This window comes from Protopterus annectens, chromosome 13.part0 (assembly GCF_019279795.1).
Source record: "Protopterus annectens isolate FY-2018-M chromosome 13.part0, PAN1.0, whole genome shotgun sequence".
Lineage (NCBI taxonomy): Eukaryota > Metazoa > Chordata > Ceratodontiformes > Protopteridae > Protopterus > Protopterus annectens.
The window spans coordinates 33,146,245-33,171,937 of NC_056747.1; the positions used below are offsets into that span (position 1 = coordinate 33,146,245).

The 25,693-nt window shown below is 40.5% G+C and overlaps 1 protein-coding gene across 1 annotated transcript in view; it reads right to left on the reverse strand.

Moving 5' to 3' along the window:
• The window catches only part of CREB3L3 (cAMP responsive element binding protein 3 like 3), a 916,737-nt gene that overhangs the window by 279,821 nt on the left and 611,223 nt on the right, over window positions 1–25,693 (reverse strand). Inside the window, exon 4 of the mRNA XM_044090600.1 lies at window positions 9,578–9,696. Coding sequence (XP_043946535.1) covers window positions 9,578–9,696 — 119 coding nt within the window. The remainder of the gene's footprint in view (window positions 1–9,577; window positions 9,697–25,693) is intronic.

The following is a 25,693-nucleotide window of genomic DNA, read 5'->3' on the forward strand; positions in this document are numbered from 1 at the left end:
TTTTAAGCCTGGCCAATCACGCCCCAGTTTTTCCATTTATCAATACTCACAAGGTAGAATGGCTTTGGTATATGCCTGTGCCTTAGGACATCTACAAACTGCCTCTGTCCATAAGGGCCACAGGTGACAAGCCAGGGTGAATTTTTGAAGTCCCACCCATTTGCCCAAATAGTGTTTGAATAGGTTTAGGGAAGAGCTCTGTTTCACATGAATGGGGAGTCTGTTCCAGAGAAGGGGTAACCTCTGAGACACATACCTGTCTCTCCAACATGTATTGTTTATGTCAAAAACAAGGTTTAGATCCTTAGATTGGGTAATTCTAGTACTATCTGTTTTGTGAATGTATAGCAGATACATCAGAGCTGAACCAGAGAATGTCTTATAGGCTATGTATAGGTTCATAGGTTGGTACTAGGCTATTGGCCCTAGGGCCTATACAAGCCTAGCCATAAAAATTCCCTGGCAATTTCTTCCCACGGTATTTACTTCCCTGGACCCTTGCCTAGCAGGGCGACTGACATGATCCCCAGGGTGAATTTCCTATCTTCCATCCAATCAGCCACTTGTATACAATATGCTGATGACTCCACATTATTATGCTCAGCTATATCCTCCCATGACCTTCACTCTCTCACCAAAAAATATTCAACATAGTTGAACAATGGTTCACTCGGCATTGCCTTCTTTTGAACCAAACTCCTCCCCTTCACACCAACTCAAAAGTCCTCTCCTCTACGTTTCTCTGTGGCATCTACCAATGGCACAATAATATCTCCAGACTTCACCACCAAACTACTAGGGGCACCATCGACAATAACCTGAATTTTGACATCCACATCAACAATACTATAAAGACTGTCAACAAAACAATTGGCACTCCCTATAGGGTTAAATGCTTCCTTTCCCTACTGCTAAAACTACTATCGCTCACACTCACTTGATCTCTACTCTCCTTTATGCCTCACCCATTTTTACTAATCTCTCCAAGAATAATCTCAGCAAACTAGAAATGTCCTATAATAACATTGCTAGATTTGCTACAGGCATCCCATTTTGAACCCACCATTGTATAAACTTAAACCAGCTAGGATGGTTAGAACTTCAACACCTGATTAAATTTCACCAACTAACCATTGCCCACAATATTCTCTCTAAACCTTCCAGCACTCCAAGTTTAAGAAACCTCATTATCCCCTATCAAAATCTGAAGTCCTTACGCTCATCACACAAACTTCTTGTATACACCTTTAAACCTAATAACAGGGCTGGGGACTCTCTCTTCTCTAATACTGTAGGTATTGTCTCCCTAGTGACCTCACCTCACTCACCTCTTTTAAACTTTACCTCAAATCATATTGGCTATGCCCCTGTTCCAACCCAGACTAGTCCTATGCCTCTACAAACTCAACTTACCTATCTAGTCCTTACTATCCTCTGTTACATCTTCCATCTTACTATACTTTTCTTATCTACCTTTTTTTACATTATTTATATCCTCTTTACATACCTTTTGTTAAGTAAATCCATTCTATCATCACTACACATCCAACTTCCTTTTCTCTATTTCCAACCTAACCTGTACTATCTATTCATACTAGTTTTTTAACTCTTAACCTCAGTGTACATCCTTTTAAATCCTCCAGGTTTTTACTGCACTGTACCATTGTTCGATGACTTTTTTACTATGATAATTGCTATTTTTTTATTATTATAATACCTGATGTTTGTGTATTGTTTGTACTTATACTTTTGAAACATGTCTTTGGAGCTTTTCTCCCCAGGCCTCTACTGAAAATGGACATTTATCCAGTTAGACTATCCCGGTCAACAAATGTAAAATAAATAAATAATAATAATAAATAATCAGCAAGGTTCCTTTTGAAGATGGCCAAAGACGCGATCTGTTTGACATGTATGGGCAGTCTATTCCAGAGTCTGTGGAGTCTCTGGGTCAGGAACCTATCCCTCCAACATGTTTTGTTTATTGTGATGACAAGGTTTAGATCCCTGGAGCGTGTGGCTCTGAGGGACTGGGATTTCTTTAAGTGTAGCATGTCTAACAGCTCTGGGTTTGACATGGCCTTGTATGTTAAGCAGAGACTGCCTCTGAGTAGATGATATGTGATAGAGTACAGGTGGAGTTTTTTAGACGGTCAGCATAGGGCATCTACTTTAGGCCTGTGATTCTTTTAGTGAGGTATTTCTGTGGCCTTTCCAGTTGTTGCAGATGTCTTGAGAGGTACATACCAAATGGGGCATTGTATTCTGTAATGGGTCTAATGAGGGATGAGTACAGTGGGACAATAACCTCCATTTTTCTGGATGAAAAGCCCTTAGTGATGACGTGTGCCACATAGAAGGATTTCCTAACTGTTGTGCCAATGTGGTTATTGAGGGTGAGTCCACTGTCCACCTGTGTCCTTAAGTCTCTTATCACACTTTTGGTGTTTAGTGTACTGCCAACTATGTGGTAATTCATGGGTACATTTTTTTTCCCAAAGGGGATAACTATACATTTCTTGGCATTGAGCTTGAGCCCATGGCTCTGGCACCAAGCATCTGTTTCTATAAGGCCTTTTTGTAGAATATCCACATCATTTGGGGATTCAATAATGGCTCCTAGTTTGCAGTCATCTCTGAACTTTGTTACCAGAGTCCCTTAGTTTTGGCCTGTACTTCAGAGATGTAGATGCCAAACAAGAGTGGTCCCAGGACTGTACCCTGAGGTACTCCACTTGACACTTGTCTGGAGCTGGATTTGGAGTCAGCTGCTTTTACAGTGTGGGTTCTGTCAGTAAGCCAGTTGGCAAACCATCGAGTGACATAGGGATTAATGCCCAACTTAGTAAGTTTATCTATGATTCCAGAGTGGTGGATGGTGTTGAAGGCCTTGGCAAGGTCCAGATAGACTGTGTGGACCACCTTACCCTTGTTCACGGCTCTGGAGACTGATTCGAAGAAGTCAATCAGGTTCAGGAGACAAGATCGGCCCTTCCTGAACCCAAATTGCATGGGGTCCAGTGTTTGAAGGTTGCCAATGTCTTTGTTTATAAGTTCCATGATAATATGTTCCATGGCCTTGCAGATCAGGCTCATCAGACTGATGGGGCTGTAGTTCCTGGGATCCAAGGTGGATTCCCCCCTTGTGGAGTGGGACAACTGTAGCTGTGCGCCACTCAGTGGGCATGAAGCCTGAGGTGAGGCTATGATTAAACATGTCACCTGGGTGAGGTGGCAGTTCACTTTGTAGTTTATTATTATTAACACAGCCAGGAAGATCTATACAAATTGTAGAAAGGATGTCGATTGGTCTCACGGATGCTGTATTCTTAGCTTCAGATGGTGTGTAATTTTTTATACCTGTTAAAGAGGAAATACAAGAGAGTATTGGGCAATCTTTCGGTATTGAGATGGGGGTTTTAGGGGGTGAGAGGGGGGTGAAGTTTGCAATATCCTTGGGATCAGTATATTGAATGTCATTCTGTTGTAGCTCAGAGCAGATCTGAGTATTGCTATTTAGATTCTTGACATAGCTATAGAATGCCTTGTGGTTGTCTTTGGAATCTTTGGCAATTTTATTTTCATAACTAGCTTTGGAGGATTTTATGAGGGATCTCAGCTTCTTACTGAGGCTGGTAAGGGAGTTTTTTGTATTCTGGGATTTTCCTCTTTTTGCAACAGTTTCTTCCTTTTGTTGTAAAGTTTGTTTATGGCAGGGGACCACCAGATTGGCTTTCTTTTTTTGAAGGAGAACATCTTGGTTCTATTGGGGATGGCACAATTCATGCATGAGGACTTGGAAACTCGGGTTGATGGTAACTTGAGCTTTGAGTAGTCTATAGGAGACAGAGTACAGGGGTAAGGCTTTCAGGTGGCCCACATAGGACATTTTATTTACACTTGTATTCTTTTATGAAGAATCCTCTGTGGACACTCCAGCTCTTGCAAGTGCCTGGTCAGATACATGCTGAAGGGAGCATTTAACTCAATTACTGGTCTAGTGAGGACCAAGTATAGTGGGACCATGATCTCCTTAGATCTGGATGCCATGCACATACTTATAAGTTGTGCCACGTGGAAGGATTTCCTCACTACCACGGACACATTGTGATCCAAGCTCAAGTTACCATCAACCCGAGTTTCCAAGTCCTTTACCACTGGGTCTTGTCTTAGGGAGGTGCTATCAATGTTGCATTTTGCTGGTGTGGTTGTCTTTCCTTTTTTGGCATTGAGTTTTAGGCCATGGTTCTGACACTAGTTATTTGTCTGTGTCAGACTCTCCTGGAGGATATGTTCATTTTTGGGGGATTCAGTGATTGTACCCAGCTTACAGTCATCAGCGGATTTGGTCAGCCAAAGGCCCTCTGCATTTGCCTTGACTTCAGACAAATATATTCTAAACAGAAGAGATTATAGTACTGAGCCCTGTGGGACACCACTAGTAACAGGCTCTTGGTGGAGGAGGATTCCCCCACCTTAACTTCCTGTGCTCTGTCTATGTACCCTTTTGGCTATCCATCATATGACATAAGGATTTATGCCTAAATCTGTGAGTTTGTATGTAATACCCTAGTGAGGTATTGTGTCAAATGCCTTTTCCAGGTGAAGGTAGGCAATACGTACCAGTTTGCCATCATTCATGGCTGTAGTGACCTTCTCAAAGAAGTCCACCAAGTTTACTAGGCATGACACGACCTTGACAAAACCGAACTGGTGTGGGTCCACAGTTTGAAGGTCTCCTGTCTCTTTGTTTTCTTTCTATGGCTCTCTTTGTTTTCTTTCTATGGCTCTCTTTGTTTTCTTTCTATGGCTCTCTTTGTTTTCTTTCTATGGCTCTGTTTGAAGGTCTCCTGTCTCTTTGTTTTCTTTCTATGGCTCTCTTTGTTTTCTTTCTATGGCTCTCTTTGTTTTCTTTCTATGGCCTTATATAAGACACGTCAGACTTATGGGTCTGTAGTTCCCTGAGTCTGTTGATGGCTTGGCTTTGTGTAGAGGGACGACCATTTTAGTCCATCATTCCCTAGGCATGAAGCCTGTCTCCAGGCTGTGGTTGAAACGAGATTGTAGTTGGCCTGACAGGCCATTTTTCAAGCTATTTAGGAGGCATTCTGGGATATTATCAGGACCCATTGATGCAGTGTGTTTAGCTTTGGACAGTGCAGTGAAAGGACCTGTTCTTTAGAGATAGCTGGGAGAAAAATGGTATTGGATATTTCCTGGTGGAGATCTTGGGGTGATGGGGGTAAAACTGGAGCTGAATTCATCAGTCAACAAATTTGCTATATCCCCTGGTTTAGTATAGGAAGTTCCATTTACTATTAGTTCAGCGTACTTTTGGGTGATCCCTTTGAGGTACATAACTGAAATGCTTTATGGTTATCCTTAGTCTGAGAGGCGATTTTTGCCCTGAAGTTGGCTTTGACGAACTTGATTAGTCCCCTGAATTCTTGTTGAGACCAATGAGGGAGTTTTTTGTCTTTTGTTCATAGCCCTTCTTATATTTGTTCAGGATTTTTTTCTTTTGTTGTAGAACCTATTTATATTGGGAGTCACCCAAGAGGGCTTGTTTTTGGAGTTGATCCTAAGTTTATTTCAGTTTGGTACTGCTGTTTCTAAGCAGTTATTTATATACTTGCACATGGTTTCCGTACACACTTCTGCATAGGCCACAATGTTCTCTGAGTTTGGGAGTGCTTGGAATTTAGCTATGCCATTACATAATAGGACAAAGTTAGCCTCAGAAAGGTTCTTAAAGGCTGTGGAGTTTTCTAGGAGTTGGCCTTTATATTCATTTCAAGGGTGACAGCTCTGTGATCTGATCTGACCAGTCAGGCCATCACACAAGTGGGTGTGCAACATTCCCTCATATTTGTGCAGGATATTTGCACCCCTAGTAGGTGGGCAGACTAGCTTTCCAGGGTGTTTGCTCTGACAAAATCCAGGAATCTTTGAGCCTGCATGTTACATTGTTTATACATCCCAGTTCATGTTGGGATAGATGAAATCACCCATGAATATGGTGCTGGGCTGAATGGTGAGTGACTCCAGTACATTCAAGTATGTGTAATGGTTATCCTTTGTCACAGACAGGGACCTATAGCTAGCGTGGAGATAGTATGGCACTTTATCTAAGGTTATTTGGACAGGTCTCCTTCACTCGATCAAATTTTCACTGAAAAGCAAAAGAATGAGACATGAAGACCAAAATTGCACAACACCGAAACTTTACATTGCCAAAATTTAAATCGATGAAATACCAGCTGCACAACTCACACACCACTCGGATCTTCTGAATGGAGATTGCGGTACAGTGAGAATCGAGAAATTTATCCTTTTCCTTATTGTAGTGCGATCTCGGAGTCAGTACATATAACTTGTATGAGGTGTGGGGTGAACAGCCATACACATAGGAGGGCTTGACCTCCCCCCCTGCAAAAACTTAGAAAGGGTAGATTTTTATGTTGACCTGGAGCAGCTGGTGTTTCGTTGTTCTGAATTGTGGCAATGTAAAGGTTCAGTGTTGTGTGACTTCGCTCTTCTCATCTCATTCTTTTGATTTTCAGCAATGTGAAAATTCTGTAGACTGAAGTAGACCCATTTGGACATGATGTAGGTCAAGCATATCATACTGTTTGAACAATCTTGGGATGTGCTTACTTCTTATGTAGACAGAGAGCCACATCTGGTCTCTTCTTGTGTGGTATCTGTAACCTTTATATGAAAAGTGTTATCTAATATTTTCATAAGAAGCTTTAAATAGAATGCAAATCACCACAGAAGGAGACGGCCTACTTCCTGGGTACATTCTGTTAACCTAGAACATGCCCACATGTTTATTTCCCCTTTGATTTCTAAAATGAAATGCATTCTGAGATTTGATTTCCTGAGATTCATGGCCTTGCATTTCTTTACCATTCTAAAAAAATCAACCCATTCATTTTTCTATAACAGGTATCCACCTGTCTTTACTCAGTTATCCAAATAACACAGAGTAGCATGCAGGTTTGTAATGAAGTCATGCATGAATAACCAAAAAACAAAACATTATCCAAGACCAACTTCTATGGCAACAAACTAGTGACCTACCTATCTGATGACACATTCATTCCTGAGTGTCTTACTTTTAACTAGTTCACAACATAAATGCTTCAGCCCCTCCCTCCCAGCCCCCCTTAAACTGATCAGAATAGTGTGCATAATACAATCTGAATTACTGCAAAAATTATAACAAACTGCATCCAGTGATTTTCTGGCATCCACCCCAGTTCCTTTCTAACTAGAATCAGAATACTTATGGATATCCCCTTGAGGAAAAAAAGGATATATGGGATGCTGCTAAAAACTGCCACAGACACAATGGTAGAGCATTCACTCAAGCAAGCAAAGGCGTAGAAATGTGACACTTAAAAGCTGTCTGGTCTTGAATTTCAACAAAAGCATCCTACCTTCCCCTAATAATCTCACTGGCAGTGTAGTTATCACATGCAGTGATCTCTGGATGCTTGGAAAACTCATGTTAACCTGTGTCTGAAAGGTGACAGTTTAATTTCATCAAATAGTTAGAAGACAAGAATATGTTGCAAACTTCAGGTCAAAATGCTTACAAACAGCAGAATTATGAACAACTTGTCACATTATTAAATACAGTTCTGTAACTTAAGTAAATGTCATATCTGATGTAAACCTTTTTCAGTGTAGTTCTATAATGTCACTCCATGAAATGTGGCAATACCATTCCAGACAAGCATTATGAAATGTATTGAACATTTCTGTACTCATGTTCCTGGTATATGTGTGCAGAGTGGAAGGGATGGAGGTAGTGAGGGGAGTTTCACGTTGTTATGAAAGTAAGCAACATCTGTGATTAAGTAAACATTTCCTGTACAGTTATACAGTTCCAAATGATACATCAGCCTTCAGTTATAGATGTGCTCATAAGCTGAGCTACTTTTTGATATTTAATGACACATATGACACCCGTGCACTGGCCCAGTAATCAAGGAGCCTCAATCCTGACCACTAGCACCAGTGAGGGGCATGCATATTGGAAAGGATAACAACACACACAGTAAAGTACAATTTACTTAAGAGTACACAGAGATCACAATCAGTCTGGGGATGGTTTCTCCCTTTCTTTCCAAATCCCCAATAAGACTCCCCACTAGCACAGCTATAGGGTTCAGATCCCAGCTGAGTAGTCAAGCCAAAACCTCCAGTACTCTCCCTGTCCAACCAGTGCTTCTTGTCCCTGCCAAAGTAGCTCACACACACACACACACACACACACACACACACACACACACACACACACACACACACACACACACACACACACACACACACACACACACACACACAACACACACACACACACACTGTGAGATTTGGTTTATATACAAAAACACAAGACACTCCTGAGGAAGGCTGGCACATGTTCTCCAGCTATGCCCCCTCCTGCCAGGCTATAAGATATTAATCACTGCCAACCAACTACTCTTTCAGCTACTAATAAGGCCCTTCCCAAAGGGTGACCAATTTCACTGTGTAATATTACTGTTATCCAAATAGTAAGTGTGACCCAGAGCTAAGGCTATTGGAGTGGCTTGGACAGTATCACCGAATACATGCAATGTACTCTAAAAGCTTAAATTACCTTTACACAAAACAGCCACAGCTGAAATGTTTAAAAATATTTAATAATAAATAATAAAAACACAAGGCAAATCATTTTACTTCAACACAATAACATTACAGAGTTCAGAGATCACAGGAAATGCTTTAAAATAATACTGTAGAATAGTCTGACATAAATATAGAAAAGACCTAGACTAATCTGGCCATTTCTATCTATCTTTAAGAGAAATCACTGTTCTAAATAAATATCTTACTTAGGTAGGTGCTTGTGTGTGTGTATGTGGGTGTGCCTTCCTTGAAGACTGGGCACTGGGCTGGTAACTCGATACTGTAAAAACTCACTGCTAATCATTAGCGGACTGGAGTTCTGCTGTGTCAACCCCTAACCGGGAAAAGCTTTAAGACAGTTACAGAGCAAGCAAGTGCTGGTGAGTGTTGTCAGCTTTAGACAAAATCCAAAATGCTTAAATCTTTCTCTCTGAGGAAGTCTTAAATTGATAAACACCCAGTACTGCTGAGTCATTTCACATTACATCATTTTTATCACTCCTTTAGTTCCTAGGCTAAAGGAAACTCAAAATTTACATTTCTTAGTAAGCTGCATCTGACCAGGAACCCACAGCAATAAAAGACATTATACATGTAAAACCTTAGTAATTACTAATTAAATCAAGACAATAGAAATAATTTCCTTGCCCAAACATCCTGTCTCTGAGCTTGAGATCAAACAGTCATACAATGTTTGACTTATAGCTTTCTTCCAGCAGAGTGCACTGTGGTTACATTTTTGAAGCTCAGTACAACATATAGTTTAATCATAACATATAGTTCTCTTTACATTTGTAAACCAAGTCTGTGGATTATATTAATATTTACAAATGACATAGAATTATTTTAAAAAATTCTGTCTGGCTAGGCTGGCAGCCTTCATAACATATCTTACCATTTCATTGCTGTTGGAAAGTAGCAAGTCTTTCACTGTCAGTGCACAGGTGTTGATATCTTTGGATGCATTTCCATCACCATTGTTGTCGTTTGCATAAAATCCTGATGTCCAGTTAGCTACAACAGATACATATTGTACACATTATGGTTTATTGCATTTGGAATAGATAAATGTCATTGTAATTTCTGTAATACAAAACGTACATATTTACAGATTTACTTTATCTGTTACATTCTGCTTGCTTTTATTGTACTATTTCTCTGGCCATTCGGTCATCGGCCTAAGTCTTTCATTATGATCACAATTCAGATACAAATCCATTTCCTGTTTCCTTGCTTTAGGCACTACAACACATTATTGTGCTGCTGTGTGGCTGGAAAGTTCTCCCACATAGACAGTGTGAACTGATAAAAACACTATCAGGTGGCAGCAAAGTGTTGTGTTCTCCATGTGTGCAGTGTCCTGGTCTGAGCTTTGTAGCAAAGCTAAAACCCAACACTTGTCAGTATCAAATGTTGGCTTGCACAGCATCATTTGTATTTTATTTTGATGTAAAGGCTGGGAATGCTCTGTGGGGTATTTTGATTTACATTGCTTACTCAACAATGTTGTGGTTGATTTAAAAAAATGGAAAAGGGTAAAGTCTGGGAAGACAGTATAGTAATTTACAGTCATGTAAGTAAACTTGCCATAACAGTAGGTTTTCTAATTGACCACTTTTGCACAAATCTAAGCTAAACAGGTTATATTCTGCCCAGGATATGACCAGGTAGCCAACTTTACAAAGCTTTAGGGCACTTGTACGTGCCCTAAATGCCTGGAGCTTATGCAAACATCCATAGAGAAGGCAGTTGCAAAATAAACATCTTCCAAACTACAGTCTGAAATGAACAAATGCTAGGAAAGAACCCTCACTGTAATGTACAGGAAGGTACATGCATCCACACCTGGGCAGAATATACAAAAATCAAAAAAGGGGGCCACAAGGAGGGAACGTCTATTGCAAAAGTGATCATTTACAACATCTATTGCATATTTACACAACTGTACTTTGTTTTAAATTATGATCACTGCTGCAGTAGCCTAAAATATGGGTAGATTACTAGACCTTATAAACATACAGAAAGGAGGAAGGAATTCAAGTATCCAAGAACCCTGCAGAATCGTCCTAACAACGTTTGTTCTGGATCTGGAAAGGAATCCATTTTTCAGTGCTTTGTAAAGGCATTCACATAGGACCAGGTTGCTGCAGCTAGAAATCTTTCTAGAGTCCACCTCTTTCCAAAAAGCCACATAAGAAGCCAGTACCCTGAAAGCATGGATCCTAACCATGCCTGGAAGTGGCTTGATATGATGGACTTAGCAGAAAGACAAATCATCAGACAACTATGTAAAAACTGACTGCCTTGACAATCAGACAACCATGTAAAAACTGACTGCCTTGACACTGTTTGTCATTTTCTGTTTCCTTCATAGGAGATGGGATGATGAGCTTTCCTGCAGGACAGAGTTCTGTCAAAGTAGCACCTGAACTGTCTGTCAACATTCAGAGTAAGAAGAATTCTTGTCCGTTGTTTTAGGTTTGGAAAAGAATACAGGGCCTGCTCAACCTGGTTGACTTCTTTGAGTCAGTCACCAGGGCTGTGGATGAAGGTGAGGCAGTGCATACAGCCTACCTCAATCTGGCCAAGGCCTTTGATACCATTCCTCACTAGGGAATTATTGATAAATTCACCAAACTAGGCATCAACCTGTATATCACTAGATGGGTTTCAAATTGGCTCACAGACAGAACACACGGTGTGAAAGTAGCGGACTCCAAGTCAGACTGCTGACCAGTCACGAGTGGAGTCCTGGGTCCTCTCCCATTCAGCATCTACTTCTCAGAATTCCAGGCCAACCCAAAGGGACTCTGGCTGACCAAGTTTGCAGATGACTGCAAGCTGGGAGCCAATATTAACTTCCCAAGTGATGCAGACATCCTACAGAAAGGCCTCACTGAGACCAATGACTGGTGCAGAAACCATGGCCTTAAGCTTGACACCAAAAAATGCATTGTCATCCCCTTTGGTAAAAACTCAGTTCCCACTAATTACCACATTGATGAGAGTCCACTGAACACTGGAGGTGTTATAAGAGCTCTGGGGATGCTGGTTGATAAACTCTCCTTTGACCACCACATTCTCACTGTGGTCACAAAGTCCTTCTATGTGGAACATCTCATTACCAAGGGTTTTGCATTCAGGAAGAAAGAGGTCATCATCTCTCTCTACTCTTCTATCATTAGACCAGTCATTGAGTATAATGCCCCATTTGACATGTACCTCACTAGACACCTGCAACAGCTGGAGAGGCCAGAGAAGTACATCACAAAGTGGATCCTAGGCATTAAACACATGTCCTACATGGACAGACTCAAAAGACTCCAGCTATTCTCTGTCTCATATCGCTTGCTTACTGCTTGAGTTACAAAGCCATGTCTGACCCAGCTCAGTTAGAAATGCTACATCTAAAGAAATCCCAATCCCTCTACACCACATGCTCCAGAGACCTCAACCTCATTACCACAATCATCAGAACATGCTGGAGGGACAGGTTCCTCACCCAGAGACTGCCCACGCTCTGGAATAGACTTTCCATACATGTCAAGCAGAGCACCACACTGGCCCTCTTCAAGAGAAATCTTGATGAGTGGATGGGAAATAGAGAGATCACTCCAAGGATCACTCCAGTGGCTCTAGTCGACAGAGGCACTGGAAACTAAGGTTAGGTGGCATGATGCCAGGGCACTTCTACTGGCTAGGCTTGTAAAGGCTCCAGGCCCATTAGCCTAGTATATACCTATGAACCTATGAAAGGTCTGCCTTAAATAACCTCTGAGACCACTAGACAAAGAAGGATATGTTCTCTTATCTGCCAGTTGGTGCAGCGGATTAAGGTTTTTTGGGGTAGTTTCTGTAGTACAGAGTTTGATACCCTCAGCACTCATTTGTCTACTGTGTGGCCTTGAGGAAGTCACTTAACCAGACAGTACTTTGGGTCACCTGGGAATATGAGCTAGCCTCCTCAATTCTCCCCTGGACTGCAAGCCTAGTAGCTACTTATGAAAAGAAACCCTGTCTTTATGGAAAATGAGGTAGGGCTGACTCACAGTAAGAGTTTATAACTTAGATACTCATCTTACAGATGTTAGAGCAAAGAGTAATATAATTTACAATATTAAAAACCTCAAAAACAGCTTGATGAACTAGTTCAAATGGTGGAAACGACAATTTGTTTCAAGCACAATATAAAGATCTCAAAGATGAGCAACCTGTTTTACACAGTGGACAGATGTGAAAAATAAAAACAAAGCTCTCACAATCTGCTTGGCATAAGAACAGGAAGAAATGGGGGATCTAAGGCAGACAAGCAGAAATGGCTGCAAAATGAATTCTGATAGAGGAAAAATAGAGACCAGATTATTTATTTACTTATTTGACATTTGTTTACCTGGAAAGTTCGACTGGGCCAAAAAGTGCCCATTTTTAATGGAGGCCCAGGGATAACAGCTCCACAATCAGTATCTATCAAAAATCAGTTACAAGTGTGTTAAATTATAAAGTATCATGTAACACTATAAAACATAGGAGTGAAAAAATATGTAATGAGAAATACATAGAACATATGTTTCACAGTTAAATGCAATAAAAACATGGCATGAGGTGGAGTAAATATGTGAGGAAAAACCTCATTTAGTGTGTGATAAATGAGACCTGAGATAATTCTAATAAGACATTTAACTCATTACAGTTGAGTGACGCCTCCAGGTGTTTCTGCAGTTACATGCTACTGACCTCTAGGAGTCAAATATCGCTTGTTCATGTTTGCATTAATAATTCCAAAACCATGCTACATACAATGCACCAGAATATTTTATCTTGAAGTATACATTATTGCAAACAGAAGTGTATTGTTATTCGACCTCTGTCAATGAGTATTTGTTAGACCTGTAGGTTGAGAACTTCATTTTTAAAGGCTCAAGTCACACCCACTGGGAGTTAAAGATACACACTCAAAAGAGCTGTAATGGAGAGGATGAGTTAAAAAAAGATAGCAGAGATTACATGATTAGACTGTGAGGTGAAACTGAGTGATGTCTTAGTATGAGAGAGGTGCTCCTACTATGGTTATAGAAGGAAGAAGAAGGCAGAGAAGGACCTTATAAGACGACCGCACGGTGGGGTGCCTTCAGGTAGCTTAGGTGAGGGAGGAAACAGGTACAGGAAAGGTCTGCACAGATGTATTAAATAAGGTAAGGCAGAGGGAAAAACAAAAGGAGTGGAGTAGGATGCTAGAGAGAGTTGGGCGGTGTGACTTAGTTCAAAGGGGGTGAGTGAAGTATAGTGAGTAAGTTCAGCCAGGTTTGGTGCAGGATCATCCATGATTTTGTAAAGTATTCTTTTAGGGAGGGAGCATTTATGGGTGGGTATGATACAAATTGTTAGAGATTGCTACAGAGTATCTGTATAGGCTTTGTCCAGGTAAGTTATTTTGCCTAATTATGAGAAAAGCCGAAAGAAGAAGATGAAGATGATGAGAAGTTGTTTGTCTTCTGATCAGAGATTTCTTTTAGGAAAATACACATTGATTAAAGGGGTAAGAGCTGGGCAGGGTAATGGTTTGTGTATGATTTGATGTGTAGGAGAGGTGGAAGGGGAATTACAGCCAGATATGAGCATGCAGAGCTTTACAGTGATGGGTAAAGGAGGGTGAATTAGTATTATACCATGCACACCCACAAAAACAAACGTGCATGCTGATTGGCTAATCCAACCAGCGTGCACATAGTAAATCCTACAAGAAACAACGCAAAAAGTCTGGTCGCTAAATATCATGTGGCGACAACAAATAAACAGTAAAGTAAATCTAATACCCAAAACACACAACAATTTAACGAAAACACAGAAAACTAACCAATTTCCATACTACTCTCCTCATTCCCTCACCTCGAACACTAAAAAAATAAAAAGTCATGCAGTCGCAAATACATCACACACACACTACATAACCACCACTTATAACACAATAAAACCAAGCATTCTCATAAAACCATTCACTTACCTATATTCCCTACAATACCTATACACAGACAACTCCAAAAATGTACATATTAAAAACACACCACACATCCCTCGCAAAGTCAAAAACACACACCACACCATACCGAATGTCCACATCAGCATACATCTAATAAAAGCGCATACAACACCACCATCTAGTGACCAAATAGTAAAAGTACATATTTTAAAAAAATTAATACAAATTAAAACTACACCACATTTCAACATACCTATAACTACTAAAACATAACTACACGTTATAAACTTCTACACTGCTTAAACTATATTATACCAAGCACCACCTAGCCCTTTCCTAACATTTCCTGAAAAACTAAAAAATAACATGTATTTAAATTAAAACAGAAATAAACAATAAACACAAACTGAAAGTGTGGACTATTTTATCTCACAAAAAGTGGAAGAATACAAAAAAAAGCAAACAAAAACATAAATAACAACAATACAAACATAATACAAAACAAACTAACACCGTGGTATAATAACAATAACCCACTTCTGGGTGTGGGTAATGCTGGATTTACCCACGGTTGTCTTTGTTTGGTCCCTCGGGCGACCAAACCACGCCAACCGTAGGTAAATCCAGCATTACCCACACCCAGGCGTGGGTTATTGCTATAGCAACTCACACCCACAAAAACAAGAATCAAAGGCAACTACACCTTAAAAATCTCCTAGTTCTTGCAGTAGCAGTATCTATAAAAACTTTTCCAATTCATATATATATATACATGATTTTCTAGCAGCAGGTTATTATTCCTACTTGGAATTTGCTGCACATCCTCCAAAAATAGGTGCCAAAAAGTATCAAAAACTCCATCATCCAGGCAGTTGTTTGCAGGCTGGAGTATATGAAACAAGCCCTGTCTTGTGTGAGAAAATCTAGTCTGTGGAGATGCTTGTGGTAAATGCTCTTAGCCAATTTCAGAGGAAGAGAGAACCACTGTTATCTTGGTCAAAAGGGAGTCAGCACCACAATCTTTCGAGTCCCTGAGAATCTTTAGAAGGGCCATGTGAATCAGGAGACAGGAAACATCAAGGGACATTCCAGTCAAACAGAATGAAACTCATTCCTCCCCCACTATAGGGTTCAAGGGAGTTACAGGGTTCACTGGAAACTTAAATATACACACAGCAGTCTCGTCGAAATAGCCAGTCTGAGTCCATTCAATCCAAACACCATTTAACTAGGACAAACTGTGTACCACCTCTGGCCTTGTGCTTTAAGTGTTAGAGGCATCCAGTCATCTGCGTATGTTTTAGCCTGCATAGTGAGTATTCTGAAGACAACTGCTTCAGTGTCCTAGTTTATAAGCAATAGCCTTATAGTGTGTAAACCCCCCTCCACTGACATCCAGCTGGGCAGCTTTTACTCTCCCCTTCCTTACAGACATTCCCTCATACTAGTCAAACTGTTTATTTTCCCACATTTTTCTTCACGTCTTCTAGACTTGTTCCTCCCATTATTTATAACCTCCTGTCTTCAGTGGAACTGCATACCTTCAAGGAAGTCACCCGTGGTCTCCCCTTCCTGTCTTACATCTCCTTGCCTGAGACAGTTACTAAATCAAGTTCAGCTGTGAGCTAGTATGTGTGCTCAGTCAACATCAATTCAGTGCACTCAACTGTCTCACTTAGTGTGCTTTTATTTCTCTGTAGAAGTGTCCCTGCAAGCAAATAAGATATGTAAGTAACAGTGTAGTCTGCAGTTTGAACACCAGTTTGTTGGCTGTGTTTGCATGTAAATTATAATTATGGCAGCCTAAAACAAAGAGCTTTGTCCACTGTAATAGCTCCATTTTCTTAGACCACAGCAGTCCCGCTGGTACTTAAATTATTTACAGTTTACTGTCTTGTGTTCTTAGAAACAATAGGAACATTTTGCTTCCTCCCTGAAGAAGCTTTCATGTGAAAGCATTGATTAAAACTGTGAGTATAGTTAAAGGTGCATAGTCCTCTTTGCTGAAACTAGTGAATTGTCTGCAAGCTGTATACTGTGGACTTTGTGTATATATTTTTTATGTTGCGGCTATAGTATGTTATGTTATGTTATGTTACCTTGGAAAGCAGACAATGATAACTGGCACACTGTGCCAGAAGCACAGATGTACAACTTTATTGTTTTGAATAACACAAGACAGTAAACTGTAAATAATTTACACCACTGAAAACCTGTGGAAAACTAACAAACTAAACTATTAATAAATGTAAGAGGGGCCGAACACTTGAGATTAGGTCAAAACTTCCATATAAAGTATGACACAAGGCTACTGGCTGGAATACCAACCTGGACCTAATTGAAAGATGGAAGTAACTTATTAGCCACACCCACCAGAGGAGTAAGCTCTTTAAAGACCATGCACTAACCAAACCCCTACCCTGGTGGTTAGCTGACTAAACTGACACACCCTCATTTACATGTGTGTGTGTGTGTGTATATATATATATATATATATATATATATATATATATATATATATATATATATATATATATATAGTACAGGAGGTTTACTTACTCAGAATAATGCTTGGAGAAAGGTCGTATTGGAAACTGTAACCTGCAAGGACTGAATAAAGGATTTCTTTTGGACTGAAACCGGCTCAAGGATTCATTTATTTCACAGTGATCACCTTGCATTCTATTTATGTTTCATGTTTTATGTGTGTTGTGTTGTGGCCTATTTTGTCTAAGGCCTGTGCATCGCTTTATGTCTGTCTGTACCTATAAGGGAATGAGGTTTTTAACTCTGAACAGTCCTTCCAAGGGCTAACTAGTTCCCCTTCAGGACGCTCAAAGAACTATCTGAGATTCCACCACAAATCCCAGCCTTGAACTACAAGGGGGCACACCAGTCCTTATAAGGGCTACTGTCAAATAAATTGTTAAAATCAGACTGTAAAAATCATTAGGCTTTTCAAAAATGACAGTCAATAACACAGGAAGCTCAAGTTCAAAACGTTTTACTAGTGTACACCAGGAGACAAAAAACTATACAAAACAAGTATAGAGTTTTGACTGACTCTATACAGGAAATAACTTTGTTTATATAGAGTTTACAAACAGCTTTTGCCCACCTTACTGACGTGGTCAGTCACAGGGCATTTACATCACTATAGTCCACAATATTCTATTCATAAGAAGGTGCTGAGGTAATGCTTTTTCAAAAGTTTCCCATGAGAATAACACAGCCTTGCGAGCACCTCGTCAGTTACAAGATCATCCTGTCTTCCAAGGTTTCCAGGCCTGCTCGAATACAATAGTCAGTTCATTTCTTAATACGTTCCTTTGTCTCTCTGGTAAGCAGCTGTACTTTATCTTCGATAAAGCTCACAAGGCCATCCTTCTCGGTGGAAGGAAGAGAGATATGCATGTACATACATTTATTTTTCTCTAACCCAGCACCTAATTAATGCTGAAAGACATAAGCCTGCTGAGCTGGTTACTGCCAGGGTCAGAGTTCAATCACACTGCAGCTAAGCTTCAAGCAATTACATGCAAGATCATTTCTACTGCCATCTTGTAAAATAGAATCAAATGCATTACATATTATACTGTTTCTAAACTAGCACTACATATATGTCTAAGTACATAATTTTCTAACATTCTCCCTCCTTTTAATGCTTTTCATTCTATCCAGAAACATAAACAACATCATTTCATTCCCTAGCCTCTTCCTCTCAGGAACTTTCAACTAGGCAAGTCATTTGCTTTATATTTCAGGAAGAATTTCACTTGGTATTAACAGAGTCAACTCCAGGTCTTGATACATAGTCTCGGTTACAGATACGTCAACAAAGTCCCTAACTAATCTTTTCATACAAGGTATCCCGCAACAGACACATGCTCCCAATATGAGCAAAACAACACAAATGGCAATCAAGATATTCATTAGGATTGAACCCCACCCAACAAACAGATTCTGGAAAAAGTTCGTCAGTGGTGTTGGGCCTGGTTCCGTCATGGCTGATACCTGCTGTATTACCTCTAGGTGGTCGTTGATTTCATGCTTATTATCTGGTATGTACGCACAGCATTCTTCTTTGATAAGCACGCACGTACCACCTCTCGCCACTAGGGTGAAGTCAAGAGCCATTCGGTTTTGTAGCACAACAGTTCTCATTGCATTCAGTTCATCAGTCACAAGTTCGAGAGCAGAAAAAGTCGCATTGCTCATTACTTCGAGGAGTTTTGACAATTTCCTCAGTTCCCAGATTGATTTGACTGCTCCATAAGCTGGGAATATTCCAGCCCAGGATATAACACTGTCACTCAAGTCCGTATGAGTCAATTTTTCTTTATCTTTCACAGATGAATGATCTTTCCAACTGGCTTAGATTTTACCCACTGGATTAGTAGGTTTATCGACTGAGTTCCCCGTTCTTCGAGCTATATCTCTTACATTTCGTATCTTACCCAGAGGTAATTCTGCAGTATGTCTTATGGCTGGAACCAGATAACCCAAAAAACAACTGCCGGACCAATTCTCAGGTAACCATTTATATGCTTTTTTTCCCACAAATAAAATAACAATTTTCTACTTTAGTACTGATGCGGGTTAACTCTGAATGAAACATTTTCCTGTCTATAACAGACAACTGTTTATACAATTCAGGATTTTTCTGCACATCTTTCAATGTTGTTCTCATTAAACTCAAATATGAATCATAATTCGTGCTACAACTAGTACTCTGATCTTTGGCTTTTATATAACATTTATAAGACACAGTTATGTTACAATTACTCCAACCAACTTGGAGTGTATCATTTTTATAAAAACAAACAATTCCTTTTTGTGTAACAGGTAAGTACAGTGCCACTTTGTCCTGTGATCTCACAGAACCTGTATCAAAAAGTAAATTTTCCCAAGTCTCATTTATCCCCAAGGGGACAGCAGACATCAAAAGTCCTCCATATGCTGTAGGTATGGCAGTACAAACCCAGCAATTTGAAATGTTCATAGTCTCTACATACCCATGCTTCATGGCTAAGTATGTGTTAAAGTTTGGATGCCAATCTGTGGCCAGTTCATCACGTTTCACCATTTTTATCTGTGTGGTTATATGTAGAAAAATCACCACAAACATGGCTAATAGGTGTATGATCAGTAGGACAGTAAACCAATGTCTTTGGGGGTTGCCTTATATTTTTATACACTCTGCCCCTGGTCATTCTGTCTCTGTGGTATATCAGCTACAAAACGTTTATCAAGCTGAAAATTCTTTACCGGCTTGCAATGAGTCAGGTGAACCCAGGACGACCTCTCCGCAACCTTTACTGCAGTAGGCGTTGCCAACAGTACCTGGTACGGACCTTCCCACTTTGCACTCGTCCAATTCTTCTTTTTGATAACTTTCAGCCACACCCAGGATCCTGGAGCTAGCACTGCGTCCGCCTTTGTTTGTTCTTTATCTGAAAAAGAGTTTAACTGCAAAACAGTCTTATTGGTTAACAATCTTTTCATATAACTGGCTAATGAGCCATCAACCTCCAGCTCTGCAGGCATTAGAGCTTTCCACTGTGGCACATAATATGCCCTTCCAAATACTACTTCAAAGGGGGTCAAACCCTTTACATTTGGAACTGTTCTCATGCTCAGCAATGCTAAAGGTAAACAGCAAATCCAATTCTTCTGAGTCTCACTCATCAACTTCCTTAACTTATTTTTCAAGATCCCATTGTACCTCTCCACCAGTCCTGCTGACTGTGGGTGGTAAGCACAATGATTCTTCAAGAAAATCCCGAAGAATCTCCCAAGTTGCTGAATCGTCTGGTTGACAAAATGTGTTCCATTGTCACTATAGATTCTTTCCGGTATGCTAAATCTAGGAATTATTTCCTTTACTAGGGCCTTTGCCACTGTTGCTGCATCCGGATTCCTGGTTGGAAAAGCTTCTACCCATTTTGAAAACATGTCTATGATCACTAAACAGTATTTCTTTCCTTCACATTTATTCAGTTCTATAAAGTCCATACAAATAGTATGGAACGGATATGGTGGTACAGGGAAACTCCCTTGCTTCGGTTTAAATGCTCCCTGTGCATGATGTTTACTACAAATATGACATGCTGCACAAAATTTTTTTGTGTAGTTTGTAAATCTGTAAGTTTGGAATATTCTGTTAACTAACTGTACCATCTCTCCTGTTGAGACATGGCTCTGCCCATGGCTCAACAAAGCCGCATATCTAAATAAATTAGACGGTAATATTGACTTTTTCTCTTTGGAGATGTATAGTCCATCTTCAAGGATTGCTCCTCGTCTTACCCACTTCTGTTTTTCTGCTGTCGTAGTTAATGTCTGCATTGTTTTTAACATTTCTAAGTCTAAAATCTCAGAAGGTTGTAATTCCTCATTAAAAAATAAAGTTTCTGAGTCTGAGGCTGCTTGCTTTGCAGCTGCATCAGCTCGTGCATTACCTTTTGAAATCTTATCCTGTTGTTTTGTATGAGCTGCACATTTACAAATAGCTACTTTAGTAGGTAGCTGAATGGAATCTAATAGATTCAAGATTAATTGCGCATGGTTAATCGGTTTACCAGTGGATGTTATCATTCCTCTATTCTTCCACTGCTGCGCAAAAACATGCACTGTAGAGAAAGCATACTGACTATCAGTATATATGTTCACACATTTGTCTTTCTCTAGAGTGCAAGCACGTGTTAAAGCTATCAATTCTGCTGCTTGAGCAGACAGGTTATGCTGCAGGGGTTGGGCTTCTACAATCTCAACATCTGTAACTACTGCATAACCTACTAGATTCTTTCCTGTAGGACCCTTTCTACATGATCCGTCCACATAAAATGTCACCTCTGCATCATCTAAGGGTATGTCAGTACGATCCTGTCTGGGTAAAGTTATTTGCTCCATTTCCTGTAGGCAACTGTGTGGTGTGCCATCCACAGGAGTCGGAAGTAACGTTGATGGATTTAATGTTGTACAACGTTCAATCATCATGTGCGGTTGACTCAGCAATATGGTCATACAAGAAAGATGTCTAGCAGGGGACAAGAATGCTATTTTCTCCTGCAGCAAAATTATCGCGACTGCATGAGGCACTCTCAAAGTGAGAGGGTGGAATAACACCATTGAGGCCGAAGCCTGTACTGCCATAGCAGCTGCAACAACTGCCTGCACACAATGTGGCAATGACCGTGCCACTGGGTCCAACTGCGATGAATAGTAAGCTATGGGGCGTTGCTTACTTCCATGCTGTTGCGTCAAGACTGACGTCATATATCCCTGCTTACAATCTACGGTCTGAAAAAATCTCTTATGATAATTTGGAAGTCCTAAAACTAGTGATGAAGCTATCAATTGTTTCAGCCTGCAGAAAGCCGTTTCTGCTGCTGGAGTCCAATGTAGTATATCTTGTGCCGCCATTGGTGTTTTAAATATTAAATCAGCCAATGGAGCCGATTCCAAAGCATAGTTTGGTATCCAACTTCGACAAAAATTAGTCGTCCCCAGGAAGGACATCATTTCCTTCTTGGTAGTCGGCTTGGGTGCTTGTAAAATTGCTGCCTTCCTATCTTCATCTAATGTTCTACCTTCCTTGGATATCACATATCCCAGGTACTTGACCTGTGTTCTCCAAAGTTGCAATTTATGCTTGTTTACTTTATGTCCCTGTTTTGCTAAAAATTTCAGTAATGCTATTGTATCTTCCCTACATTGCTGCTGGGTAGGGGCCGCAAGCAGGATGTCATCCACATAAAGTAGAACTTGACTGCCCCCTGGTGGAGTAAACCCCGCCAGGTTGCTAGCCATCTCCTGTGCAAATATTGTTGGACTTTCACAGTATCCCTGCGGTAGCCGTGTATAGGTGTATCTCTTACCCTGAAATGTAAAAGCAAACCAATACTGACTATCTGGATGTATAGGTATTGAAAAGAAAGCATTGCTTATATCTACCACAGTAAAATACTTCTGTTGTGGTTTTAAATCATTCAATAAAGTGTGTGGATCTGGCACCATAGGTGCCCTAGGTATTATTGCATCATTTACAGCTTGTAAATCCTGTACCATCCGTCATTCCCCGTTTGCTTTTCTAACAGGAAATAGAGGGGTATTACATGGTGAATCTAAAGATTCTACCAGTATTCCTTCCTTGAGTAATGCCGCTATTATAGGCTCGATTCCCTGCTCTGCATCCTTCCTCAAAGGATATTGTTTCTTCTGTGGTCTAAATGCTGATTTCGGTGTAATGGTTACTGGACCTGCTGTCTGAATAAGCCCTACATCTGATTTTCCTGTTGACCAAAGAGTGCTTGGTATATCACCCAAGGCTTTTTCTTCTTCTTCTAACAAGAACGCCAATCAGCTGCCCTCACTCTGCTGTAAGTGTACAGCTGGGCATGCTTGCGTTAGCCAATTCAATTTCTGCTTGTGTATTCCTTGCTCTGACAATTCTAAGTCGGTTTGTCTCTCCCATTTTGTCACTTTTTCACCCAAATCTACCCATCTGACATCTTTATGTTTGGTTAAACTGACATGCGGTAGCCTGTTAGACTTATATAATCCCATGAATTCCTGAGGTAATGAACAACTCACCACACTATTACCCTCAGTATCCCAATACAAGGTCCGTAACACTAGTCTATTGGCAGGATTTCTGAACAACTTTTGTTCATATTCCTTATCAGGCCCTGGTGTGCTACAATAGTATAGAGTACAATGTAACAAATGTTGCTGATCAATGTCGAGGGAGGGTACCTTACTGATGGCTACGTTCATCAGTTCTTTGGTCACTGCCCCTGGACCGGTCGTGACCAGGTCCTGGCTGTACCAATAATAGGCTTCACCCCCGATCGCACCACAAAAGTATCCATTTGCCTTTGTGCCTCCATACCCTTCGTGGTAGGAACTACCGCTATGCCAAAAAGCTGCATAAGGTCTCTTCCCAGTAAATTTACTGGACATTTTGCAGAAAGTACTATTTTACTTCTTTGGGTCATACCTGAAACAGGGTCAGTTATTGCTATATCATGGGAAAGTGGTTCCCTGTATAGCTGCCCATTTGCTGCTTTCACTAATATGGGGTGATTCAGAGTGTTCCGGTAACTTTGAAGGGTGTATCAAAGTCCGTGATGCTCCTGAATCACACAAAAATTTCACTTCCCTCCCCTCCACCAGAAGTGTAACTTCCGGTTTTGTGTCTGCCAGATAGAGCTCCAAGCTCAACAAGGCTAAATCTAAAACTTCACTTTCCCCATTCTCTACATCTGTTTGCATTTCCTCTATTTCTTCTACTGCGTTTACATTATCTCCCTGCCCATTAGTCTCTCCTGATGACTGTTGAACGTTATGACTATCATATAGTCAATCCTCGTCATGTTTATCCTTCTCTCCCGTAGATGATTTGTTATTCAACTTGCAATCCCTTGCTAAATGTCCCCTCTTCTCGCAATTAAAGCACTCACCCTTTCTCTTTCTTTCCTCAAAAACCTCTGAGTCTCTGTCAGAGTTCCTCTTACCCTTTTTACCCGACTGTACTACAAAGACCTCTGCTCCGTCTTCAGCTGTGAAGACCTGCGTCTTTTTTTTCTTTTTACTGTTAAAATGCCTTTCAGCATGCCTAGCATACTCCAGTAAGGCTTGTAGCCTACTCATTCGATGATCTATCATATGCTTTGTAATAAAGCTACTGATAGGGGCAATGCAACCTTTCAAAAATGCATTTTTCAATTGTTGTTCATATGAACTATCATTTTTCTGATATTCAGGAATAGGCATACCACTATGGTTATTAAAACATTCTAATAATCTACCATAGTATCCATCTACAGTTTCATTATCTTGTTGTATGCACTGATTAATACAGGTCCAGTCTGCCCTAGGTTTCCATTTTTCAGTAATGCGATCCGTAAGACCCTTCAACCTAGTGTCCAATTCTGTGTCACTATGTAGGAGTGGTCTAAGTTGTGCATCACGAGCATTCCAGGCACCACAAACCATGTGCCAGTCTGGACCTATAATTTGTCTAATCACCTTCTCTACTTCTTCCCCATTTAAGTGGTAACTCAATCGCATACCTTGTAAATCTTGTATAAACTTTTCATGATTAATTTTTGGATGGGGAATTCCCTCTGTAGCTTTCCGGATATCCTCCGGTGTCCATGGTCTATATACTAGGAGAGTTGGGTCCTGGCCTTCCTGTCCTGCCTGAGGGTTCGGTACTTCAATTAATGGACAGATTTCCTCACTCTCTTCTAGTGAATCTCTTCTTAGCTGAGTGTCCCTAAGTGTTTTACGTGTTCGGGATCTAGTTTCAATAGGTTCTCTTACAAATGGTTGTACCAATGCCCCTATAGCCGCAGGATAACGTGGGGGGGGGGCAGCCTGCCCTCCCGCTTCATATCCTGGATAAGGTATTGGAGGGGGTGGAGGGGGAGGGGCCGTCGCTACTACTGTATTGTTATCTTCTTTGTCTAAGAATAAGGTTTTCGCATTTTTAATCTTTTGTTCCCTTCGGTTTACTTCCTCAATCCACCTATGTGCTTGAGGAATACCCAACCACCGTTGTTTTTTTGCCTGACCTTCTGCGTCAGATTTTAATTGTTTCAAAAGTTTCACTAACGAAATTGTGTCTAATTTACCATCAAATTCATATTTATTAACCCATTTTGCAAAATATCTCACATTATCTGCTCTTTGTAATTGCATATACTTCGCATCATCCGTCAGAGGCGGATCTCGCGATCTTTTAGTGCACTGATTTCCCATGTCTTAAAAAAGACTGTTACGTAACCCTTCTCCTGTACCATGTGGTATCTTCTTCCCCGTATCCACAGTAGTGTCTAGAATGACTGTTTACTTTGCTCTGCTTTTTTCCCTGATCTATGACCAAATATACAGTACTTCAATTCGTTCTCGACCTGCTATTACAAATCTTAACAACAGTACAGTGTACCCTGGTCCCTGATCTAAAACAAAGACAAAGAGGGAAATTCTTCTTACCTGAGCCTCCCGTTTATGACTGCACGTTTTCTT